The sequence below is a fragment of the Haliotis cracherodii genome, unplaced genomic scaffold, assembly GCF_022045235.1.
Source record: "Haliotis cracherodii isolate W230 unplaced genomic scaffold, xgHalCrac1.p SCAF_1, whole genome shotgun sequence".
Taxonomy (NCBI): domain Eukaryota; kingdom Metazoa; phylum Mollusca; class Gastropoda; order Lepetellida; family Haliotidae; genus Haliotis; species Haliotis cracherodii.
This window is the reverse complement of record NW_027266264.1, coordinates 52,660,413-52,672,604: the sequence shown is the minus strand read 5'-3', so window position 1 is coordinate 52,672,604 and position 12,192 is coordinate 52,660,413. Positions and strand designations below refer to the sequence as shown.

General features: G+C 38.7%; 1 protein-coding gene across 1 annotated transcript in view; it reads right to left on the bottom strand.

The window, feature by feature from the left end:
* LOC139479371 (S phase cyclin A-associated protein in the endoplasmic reticulum-like) overlaps nucleotides 1-12,192 on the bottom strand; it is a 105,626-nt gene that overhangs the window by 46,780 nt on the left and 46,654 nt on the right. Inside the window, exon 25 of the mRNA XM_071262231.1 lies at nucleotides 7,722-7,959. Within this exon, the coding sequence (XP_071118332.1) occupies nucleotides 7,722-7,959 (238 nt within the window). The remainder of the gene's footprint in view (nucleotides 1-7,721; nucleotides 7,960-12,192) is intronic.

The window sequence follows — 12,192 nt, the reverse complement described above, 5'->3', positions numbered from 1 at the left end:
GTCGCTTTTAGCAATATTCCAGCAATATCACGGCGGGGGACACCAGAAATGGGCTTCACGCATTGTACCCATGTCGGGAATCGAACCCGGGTCTTCGGCGTGACGAGCGAACGCTTTAACCACTAGGCTACCCAACTGCCCCGTGTTGTATCTAGACATGTGACAGTGAAGGAAGAACTTGTATAACACCCCCTAGACACTGAAGTTTTATTTTGCCAGAAATTCAGTATAAAAATATTTAGTCTGCATATAAGACTTTCCCAGGGAAGCCCTTTAACTCCTAATGGCTCCTTGATGTCTGGAATGTACAATCATTTGAATGCATGGCAGTATAACATTTACTTTCATATTGTATCAACAAAATGAAAGAATCAAGAAATATATATCTTAATACACTATTTCAGATAGCACAATAATTTCATTCAAATTTCAAATTTTGTCATTAATAATCATTTCCACATTTAAATTATTTTACAATGGTTCTTTTGACTGTGAAGTAGGAGAGGAAAACATAAATACAGGAAAGTAATAATTCTCCACAAAATAACCGAATGAACTTATGATAAACTGAAAATATGAGGCAAGTAAACACACGTCTCGACACTGAGCCACTACAAACACCTCCTGGTCTGTCATTTATTTTACCTACAGATTTTTTTCTTCCTTGACAAAAATAGCTCCAATAAATTCCATATGAGAATGTTTTCTAAGCGTGTTTGCACGGACTCACTCGGGAAACGTGGTGACAATCACAAAAAGAGACATACCCAGCGCATGTTGTCTAAATATAATGCCACCACTTTCCATTCTGGCGATACAGTCGTAATTGAGACAATATTATCAGCTTGAGATACCAATACAGCTGTAACATTCAAACATCTTGAAGAGAGAAGTAACAAAAGAATACATGACCCCTAGCACACCCATGATCCAAGGTGACAATGCTACAGAATGTTCAACTAGTACTTTGAGAGGCTGACCCAATGGGTTCAATTGCATCGGCAAATCAACTTGAACATCCTAGCTTGTGATCTAAGCTGCCTATCTCAATTAACTCACACTAAAAGTCAAACATCAGAATGGATAAAGTATCTCAAATGGATTCATGTAACAATGGTTTATTTCTTTGTCCACTGACCGTGTACATAATTCCACTATATGTACAGCTTCTGAGTTAGTAGATCGTTGGTAAATGAAATTGCATTTACAGAGAATTAGCTTGTATTTTTTATGTTTCTGGGTGTACTGTAATAGTATCACAGCAACACCTCAACTGAACACTTTTATCAGTTAGTCCTCGATCAGCATCAGGTTCCTCCTGACATTTGTCCTTCAAGTTTCTCACCCACTACTAGGATAGATAGATACACCACTGTCAGGATACCTACCGTCCACTACAGCTGGTGAGTGGGTCAGCGAGTGAGATTGGTTTAACGCAGCTTTGAAAGTTAAATCCCGACAAGGCAGCTTATGTGGGAGAAAAGCCAAAGTGATGCAGTTCTTGGATGTTTATCACTTGGTGAAACCCACAAGCACCATTACAACAAATGCAAATATAGACAATGCCTACTTCAATCCAACTCTTGTATCAGGTGTTATGGTTAGGTCCAGATACATTCAGGTTTTCCAGCAAGACATATCACCTAAACAGCTGTGTAGCCATGAGTGCATGCATACAACACACTATAGACATTTGTCAGTGTTCAGATTTTGATATTGGAAGGGAAACAAAAGCATATTATTTTTTTAAAAAGCACATGCCACACTATTATTCAATATGATTCAATCGATTCACACAAAAGATATACACAAACTGTGAAATTGATAAGTAATACCTACACTTGTTTCTACTTTAACAGCAGCATATGCATGATATGATATAACCAGGTTTCAAGATAAAAAAAACCCAGCTCTTGCCTTGTTAACATTGGAGAAGAGTATCCACTCAAAAGTTCAAGAAACCTTGAATAAAAATTGAAAAAAAACAGTGTCTGTGTTACATGTATGACTAGGGGTTACATTGAAAGTATGTTTCTAGGACTGAACATGCAAGGTCACTTGAAAACCTTCAGAGCATGTGCTCAAAATGAAACAGTGCTAGGATTTGTTTAAGTCTGACAGACAATTGCAAGTTCTCCTCCACCTGAACATTTATTGTCGCACATGACAGTCCAGATGACATCTTTGCTGGAAAAACAGCGAGGTAAAGACTACAAGGCCTTTCTTGTCTCACTAACTTTCCACATTCCTGGCGTACGATGAAAGGTTGAGATTCAAGGTATACCCAGTGACGATGCTTCCAAATGCCACACATTTAGTTGTGGGCAGCAATGTCCACCACGTAGTCAGAACTCGCAAACCTTCCACGAACTCTCAAGTACCGTAGTTCTGGAATTGCCCACCACCTGTTCTGATTCAAACCTCACAACCATTTTGACAAAATTGCAGCCATCTGCTTAGAATTTCATCTCAGTGAGTGTACTTCCTTTTTCGGCATGTCAACAGTGCACTGCGTACAGCGTGACACCAAGTGCAGACCACAACCTTGTGAGGCCAACTTGCAAAACAATAGGGAGATTTGTGCAGCCCCAACCTACACATGGTAGTAATAGACAGCGTAAACACTGCAAAATCATTACAGGCGCGCGCCGAGCTACAGATTATATTGAACGCCCTCTGTCACTTGTCCTAGGGGAACGGACCTGGGGTCACCAAATTGACAGGGTGGGGAGGGGTTAGGGTGGGGGTCCTTTAGACAGTGCATATCTGTACTGAGTACACGTAAGTAGTATTATCCTAGTGAGAACAGAGCAGTCCAAGCTACTGTGACCAGATGGTCTATGTGTGTTCACATATCAAAGAACAGGAGCTAATTGTGCTACCTTAGTGGCAAGAGAGCCTGCATACAGAGACAGAGGACTCCATGCACTACAATATAAACCACCAGGCAAACTACTCAATAAAATTGTTGGAAAGAGAAACCAACTTGGAGGTTGTTACATGATTTCCCAGAAAGGCATGTGGCATTTATTTACCACTTACTAAACTGAAGGGCATTTTAATGATATACAAGGTGCAAGGTACATAAAAGTTATTGTTAACCTATTCTGTGTTAAAGAAGAAAACCATGCAAACATACATGTAAGATGTGAAAACAAATGTTTGTATGGACACCTAACAATGAAATAAGTTAAAGAATGTGTATTTTTGCTTAGACATGAGACATAAATGAGGCAATTGCAGTCGAAAGTCTTCTGCAGTCTCTGTATCCTTCCAAATCAAACCCCATGAACCACGTAAACAGTTCACATGTTTCATCCATGAGCTCCCTTCCACAATAACAATGACATATTCCCTATGAAAAAAATATATTATTTTCCATTTGAGTCTAATTAGTTTCTTGTTGTCCTTTTCATTTCATATTTCAAAATTTACTTCGAATTCTTATTTAACCAAAAACAATTGAAAAGACAAATTTTCGGATCAGTTTACTAAAAATATATCTTAATTGTTTTATGAAGGATCAACTGCCCATTTTCTATTTGACCAATCATAAAACAATTAAAAATAAAACAACAAAACTAATCTTTTTATAATCGATGTACATATACCCTACACACAAATCCTGCCCCGGAAAGGTTTGCCTAGCTGTGTTACACAATTGAGATGTGTGTGGTCTGCTTTTTCAAAAGATACATAAAAGCTAACAGAAACTTCAATTGAATTAAATACGAAAACATCCAAAATGAACACATCCTACAGCTAAATCCGATCCGAGAAATGTCCTCACTGAAAGACGCCTGAGCTTCCCCAAATGAATTGTTGCCTGAGAGTTGAGTGTGGTGTCACACATACAGGGCTTGAGAGATGATGGAGCGAAGTGTACACATCTTTACTTCATTGTGTTGGGCAATGATACTTGTAACTCCTGACCTTCCCGCTCCCCAGCAGGATCTACAACAGCAACAGCAGCCGTAGCAGCACAAACACCACCCGGCCTTGCACAGCTCGACACAATACTCATCCTGTCTTATGTATTGGGATATGAAACAGATACGACAGGCCTCATAGAATCTAGTGATTGCCGAGTAGTGTTTTGTATTAACTACAATGAGAGGTTTCAACATGAAGGCTTAGACTTGCACGAGTAAAAAGGGCATGGCTCCTACTTATGTTTTTTTAATCAATGAATGAGAATCTTGAAAGAATGCAATAATCTATCCAACATGTTTCCATTTTAACATCAACATGATCAAAGTGAGAGATTAATTCTTAAGTAGACAGGATTTTGATTGTAAAACAAAGGCGTATCAACTGAATAGATTGCAGTTCTGTATGTATACTTGTTACATGATAATACATCACCTACATACACAGAAAAGGTTGAACAAAATAACTTGCTAATCTTGGTACTTCCTGTCTATATGATGACCAAACACAAGAAAGGAAACAAATTGTTATATGAAAATACCGGAAATCATGGAAGAATATCATATCCCATTGACAGAAACCAGCAGGAACGTTTGTAATTATACCACTTTGGATCAAAGTTGTTACTATGAGGAGGAAGAATATCATATCAAAAAGATTACAATCACCGTAAATGTTTTGAAAGAAAACAGAGGGAACTTTCCTTTTCTAATTTTTGTTTCATACGAGATCAACTGTTCCTACTGGCATCAAATATTCCAAGAAAAGAGATTATTTTCATAGGCAGGGGAAAGTTTGTGGAGCAAATACAGGCAGGGTTGAATGGGGAGAACTCCTCAGATCTGTGAGCCAAGAACCCTAGGGCCATCGCGATTGATATCGGAATTATACAACAATCCTCGGATACGCAGAAGGAGATGTCAAGAATCGCCCAACACAGAACTATCGCTTTGTGGCCAATGGGGAGGAATTTCTTGCGAAAATATCCCTCGATCCCGCCCCTGGCCAATTAGCATAGTTCTGCTGTGAAAGGGGAAATCAGATTGCAGAGAGCATAAACAAAAGCTGGATGTTATAGTAAGAACCGCCAATAATGTAAACTTGGAGGGCACCCCACTGATCCAGGCAGGTGCTTGGGACAGTCTGTGTCAATTGTTGAGGGAATTGGACATCGCCTGTTATGATCTGTGCAACATTTTTGGCAAAAGTGTTTGACAGCACGTCAGAGTGGCAAGTCTATTGACAGGCGTTTATTTGCCTGCTTGACGAGCTCAAGCCTACAGCCGTTTAACAAGTAACTTAATCCTATACAAATTATGTAAAGATAAAAAACTTGCATTACATATCCTCATTGGTTTATTTTATTGAAATACTGGCATGCAAGCTGGTCCTAATCTGTGCGAAATCCTGGAGAAATCTCACCTCTTTTAAATGGTAGTTTGTTTAACTGAAGATACAGGGGAATTCGAGAAAAAAAACAAATCAGTTAATCAAACTTGATGACCCCGAAACCCAAGGCACATGTGGACAGGACTGCTTCTCACTGTAAATACACTACCATTGCTTATACAGTTGCTGCCTACAAAAACAGAGACTGGATTTTAAACATGGCTCCCATGTCAGTATTCACAAATTACACAAAGCAGGTACCACCTGTAGCAGGCAGCAACTGCAGTATTAACAGAGTAAATGAAATCTGACATGGAACTAAACAACAGCAGGAAATATGATATTTCAATCAGTTTTCAGCTGTTTTTTTAGACTGTTGTCAAAGATGCTAAACACATGTAAGTTATGTCAGGTCTAAAAGGTAAGTGCACATCTGGCAGTGCAGCTATGAGGTAGTAAGGAATGGTACTGAGGAACGAGAACCTTAGTCTGGTCCTGGAGAAACTGAGGGCAGCCCCAGAGAACCAGCAGGGTTCTAGATAACCAGAGTCAAGGGAAGGAGGGCTAGTGTGCAGTCACGGACAATTAGAGTGAGGTCCTACTAAGTTGTAGGTAGCCAAAGTGAGCCAGTGTGAGGTCACAGGTAACTAGAATGAGGTTCTAGAAAGACAGTCAGTCGGATCAAAGAGAACCAATATAATGTAAAAAGAATGGAGTTCTACGTAGCCAGAGTGAAGTTCTAGACAGCCAGTGTGTGGTTCTAGACAAGGTTCTAGATAACCAGGGTGAGGTTATACTTATCCAAAGTGCAGTTCCATATAACCAGGGTGAGGTTATACTTATCCAAAGTGCAGTTCTAGATAACCAGGGTGAGGTTATACTTATCCAAAGTGCGGTTCCATATACCCAGGGTGAGGTTATACTTATCCAAAGTGCGGTTCTAGATAACCAGGGTGAGGTTATACTTATCCAAAGTGCGGTTCCATATAACCAGGGTGAGGTTATACTTATCCAAAGTGCGGTTCCATATAACCAGGGTGAGGTTATACTTATCCAAAGTGCAGTACCATATAACCAGGGTGAGGTTATACTTATCCAAAGTGCGGTTCTAGATAACCAGAGTGAAGTTCTAAACAACCAGTTTGTGGTTCCAATTTTAAAGAGCCAGGGTGAGGATGAAAGGAAGTAAAGTGAGGTTATTGAGGGTATAGGCAGCTAAGGTAAGGCCCTATTGAACAAAATTCAGTCTTCAGGAAACTCCTTCAGGGTCACGAAGAAACAGTCATAGGGTACTAGACCATAGTTCTAGACCAAAAACAACATAGCCCTTTGAAGCAGAGTGAGGTTCTAGCCAAATATAATACGCTCCTTTTGAAGCCGAGAGAGATCAAAGAGAGCTTGACGTCACGGGGAACAAAAGTAAAGCCCTGCAAGTCTACTGAACCAGTATGAGGCCCTACATCATTTCAGTGAGCTGGAGGAACTGGAGGAGCTGAAAAAGGTTTGAATGTGATGTATGAAGACATGATGATGTTCCTATTCTTTGAATAACATATCAACACATAACATTGAATTCTGAAATGATGTTATACAATAGTATTTGGCCTTCAAATCCCAAAGTCAATGACTTCTTTATACTAGCAAAGTGAACCAGAGATGCATTCCTTTCAATGAAGATACTATAACTAACAGAATATATGTCAAGATCTTTGCCAATTACGTCACTGGGCTATTGAAATCATTTAGGGCCACTGGGAATTATGTTAAGTTGCTTAGGCAGATTACACTAAAAAGATTGAAAGGGGTTTACTGCCATGGTTAGCAATATTTTAACCATGTCACTGTAGAGGAATAATTTGTGCACAACAGGAAAGAGAGAGAGTTGATGTTATATTTCCCTGCAGTCAGCACTATTCCAGCTTTATCATGACAGCCTATAGATAACCAAGTGGGCCAGGCAGACCAGTGGCTGATGGAACGTTTATTTCTTAATGCTGCACCCTGAAGTATTCTAGCTATATAAAATCTGTAAATAATCAAATCTGGACAAGACAAACTAGTGAGAACTTGATGTTTGATATTTGATATTTGATACTTGATACTTGAATTTATGCAATTTCTCACACTGTTGTGGTCTGATGACATACAATCAACCAATGAGTCTTACCACCTTCTTCTTGAAGTCATCTCCTACGACAGGCAAAGGGACCAATTCTTACCTGGATTCCCACTGGGATATTGGTCGCATGAGGAATTATCCTAATCATGGGGGTACATGGGCACACAATCAGCCAGGTTGCTCATTGTATCTTTCTTATCTTTATTAGTCTACCTTTACTTAAACTGAAAGCATGGACTTTTTCCTATTCTGCCCAGATATCCCAATGAGGACTGAGACTTACTTGCAGCATGTCCAGGTCTAAGGCAGCCATATGATTGAGCATTCGGAGTCCAGTGAGGGTGACCAGGAGTGTGTGCTGTGGCAGCTCTGGAGGAGGCGTGTCACCACGACTTGGAGCACCAGAATGAAGCAGCATACCATACAGCAACGATACGATTCCAACCAACTCGGTCACCTCAAATGTGCTGATGAGCTGAGACATATCCTCTCCCTTCTTCTTCTCAAACAGACTGGAATTTCTGAAACAGTGAAGAAAAACAGTCAAAACGTTTGCTACAGCCAATACTGCTAGCATGCCTTTCTCTGTTTTGTGTATTAGAAATATCATGTGAACTAAACAGTCAGTAAGCCGGGATTTCACTCTGTAGTTGGCATCATCAAATTTATCAGGTTCTAAAGCAGTTTCCAAAATACATGCTTGATGACTATTTTGTCGCTGGTAACATTTGTTGGGACAGGTGAAATTTATTCTTCTAGTTGAAAATTTCTGTACTTATTACTGTGTACATACATGTATTCTGACAGCCAGTGCTGATTGACTGTATTAAAAAAATCACTTGCAAGTTTACTGCAAATCGTGACTGACATTTCCTTTCAATGTTGACATTGCCTGGTTATCAGCTTCTATGTTTACGAACTTTAAAATTATAGTTTTGAAGCATGCATCTGACTGTTGCATCTTGGGAAGCAGAAAAATCATAGGAGAGCTTACAATCAATGACTTTTCTCTCTTTCAAAATGGTGACATGGTAGTCACTGTATTTTATTCTTGAAGCATGTTGTTGCTTGGCCCCTGGCTTGGGCTGTTGTATGATTGCCTATGTCTCAGTCGAAGATATATTTCTTTTTCAAAAATGCTAATGGCCTTAAAGCAATGACAACAGAGAAAGATAAGAAAAAACACCCAAGATCTGTAAGTTATTCCATCTGCCCAAATCAGGATTTTTGCAGTTTAAGTCAATAAATAATAGCTTCTTTATTATTTTTACCTTGACAAATCATCTTTTGAACTTTACCTTAACCTACTTGATATTTAGATGCCAATCCAACATAGTCTGTGTGTCATGAAGTACCATAAAAAAGTACCATAAAAATTAGCAAAATTAAATCAATAGTTAAACATTTTATCAAGCAGAAACACAAAACATTAAAAAGAAAAGATGCCGTGATAGAATACGGACACCGGACGTCAGCCCGTTGCGTAAGTTCTATGACCAGTGTAGCTAATGATCGTGAACTTTCGATATAAAACTCTATTGTCCTGCAACAAAAGATTGACTGCAGGCAACAGATCTTGCTCCATCATGGTGGTATTTGTTACATCAAAGAAGCCACCTTTTCAATACAACACAGTAATAAACTGTGAGAAATTATTAGAATACTCATGAATCAAAGCATTATAGACCCGAGCCACAAGATGACAGAACTTAATGTCATGCATGATAATCACACGCATACTAATCAATACGAACAATATTTACCGTGAGAAAGATTCTGCGATTAATGTGATGGTAAATGGGGAGACAAAACAAGGACAATCCCATAGAAATAAGGCATCAAGTGTTTTCATTCACATCATTTCAGGTGACACGACACAATCAATTTTCCCACTAAATGAGGATGGGACTTGAAATTTGTGTATGAAAAGCTTTGATTTGCAAGTTGGAATGGAGGAATTAGCTGGAGGCTATGTAATAACACTGGGGACTGATCAATAGGTGTAATTTGCTGCCACCTTATATATTGTAGTCACTCTCCAGGGACTGATGCTCTCATAATCATACTCCGTGATTCACACACTCATTTCAATAAATGGATAATGACAACGACCAGGTCGTCTAATTTTGAAAAATATTGAAATACACCAATACTGAAATAAGTTCTAAAAAAAGACTCTCACTGGTCCAACTTGGTTGTTTCATTCAGCTGTCAAACTCAGGCTCCTAGAGAATACCTGGTTAAGAATAAAACTGTTAAATTCAACTGGAAACATTTCCAGGAATACTGGTGTACCAGTAAGGTACAGGGAGGTTTATACGTAAGCAGGAAATTGAACAACAGCATACAGCCTCTGTGTGTTCAGACTGCACTGGCAGGGTGTCCTGACAGGATGGTCGTTGCAATTATGCACATATACATTCTTGATTATCACTAGCTGTCTTACATGTGGATATATATTCTAAATTTGGCAACGGAATACAACAACTTATGTGAAATGACAATTTTATATTCGTTATTAACGTACAGAGAATTTCTTGCTAATCAAGATGGTACAAGATCATCCAGAATCACAAACTTTTGGATGAATGAATCATGGGTAAGGAGTGATGTTCCTTTTAATATCTAAATATGTGCCCCTAAAAGACTCCGGAAGATGGAGTTCTGGATAAATGGGGTCCTGACTAACGAGGGTTCCCTGTAATATTTTCAAAGTTTCCAATTTTTCAATGACATCATCACCCCACAGTAACTTAATAACCTCACCTTTGCTCAAGGTTACATCAGAATGGGAGAATTTGCAGACAAAGGAATGTTTTGTGGTGTTTTCAATGAGATTTAAGTTGAGAATAACTGACTAATCTTGTCAGACAACATGTTTATCTCATCTAGAGCTCTGACAAAGTAATATGTTCACTCATGTCCGAACCACACGTGACAGCATCTGTTGTATCAGGCCACTTGTGGCAGAGATATTTTCTTTGACAATATTAGCCCAATGTCCATGCTCATGATAATATTTTAGATATTTTTTTATATAATATCTTTTGAAAATAATCACCGAAGCTAAATCAAACTTGATGTAACAGTGGTTCTTGATGGACATGACATCCAACTAAAAATATTTTAGAAATCTGCTATGCATATCAAATGAGAAGATAACCATTAACTGTTTCTAGAAGTCCTTAAACACAGCAGTATTTTCCTAGTATTACAATATATCAAGACAAAGTGTGTTCTAATATCCCACTTAAAAAAACAGATGATTGAAAAAATCTGGCTTGTGCCATACCCTTAGCATGTACATATTAACAAGATGTACAGTTTTGCAGAAAATGTAGATACGTCTTTAGAAGTATAAAAATCAGTATTAATAGCAGCCGAGCCATTTACAAACTTAAAGAGCATGGTAGGATTCCCTGCAAGTTAAATGTTAAGTTACGGAAAACTTTTATATATTGGTATGAAAATTGTTAAACACTTTCAAGCGTCATCCAACTAGGCATTTGTCTTTCTTACATTTGCATTAATTGTTGACTTCTGACATGACCAAGTCCAAATGTATTGTCAAAATGAGACTAAAAGACTATTTTTTAACTTCAAGAGAAAGTTTAACTAAGAGTCAAATGATATATCTATCATTAAATGATCTAAATGTCCTCAATGTTTGATGATGCTGATAATGTTTTAAAAGGCAAATAATCCATTGCTTACCATCAAACCTGTCTTATTAAAATCCATGTTACACAAATATATTGTTATTTGTTTAAGTCTCAGATATTTCTGAGGAATGTTTTTGAATATGAAGGAGGATTATGTACTTGGCCATTGATGGTCTAACCATGGTTGTCAGATTAGAAAGTAATCAGTCATTATGACAGTGGAAGACAGTGGATTTAAAGACCATCATTATGAATGTGCTCAGCAACTGTTCTGCCAAGCATTGTTTCAAATCAATGTGCCTTGACTCAACTCATTAATTAGTCTTCACAGATCATTGTCTTACAACTGATTCAATTTTGCAGGTGAATAGCACTGCATGTGTTTACAGTATCGTAGTCGCTAATCACCAATTAATACTGACATGGTTCCATTCAGGTAGAGACTGCACGACAAGTCAACTGGATGAAATCCTAACATAGGGATTGATCAGGCAGACAGACCAATCCAGACCAGACCCTTTCATGTCGACTGTCGCCTTTCACCGGACTCCATGAAGTGTGAAAACAAGACAATATCGTGACAATTATCAGCCGACGACACTCCGAAATCTCGGCACGAGCATCAGCCAGTGCAGGACAAAGAAAGCAAAGCCAACACAAAGCTGCAACATCGGCATGATGCAGTAGAACGACGTCATGGTCACCTGGGCAAGATCAGAGAGGAGTGCAAACAGGTGACAGGTCCAAACTAAACACTGCAGACCAGGAAAGGAAATTGGGAAAAGAGATAGCCAACCAGCAGATAAAATCTCCCTGGACTGATTATTTTCCAAATATTTAACTTGAGCCTTTGTGCTCTAGCCACTAAAACATAGCATATGATTTCACGTTGTCAAACATCACCTATATTGATTGGCAATCAATCCGCAAGAATACCTGGCAAATTTACTGACAGTCCTATTTGTAAATAAATCAATGTGCGACTGACAAGGGCCAAATTAACAATGGCCAGCATAATGGAGAACAGCTCCCACAGGAGTTGATCACAAAAGCATGGTCCTTTTCTATCATGTCATCTTATCGTCAGTGCCA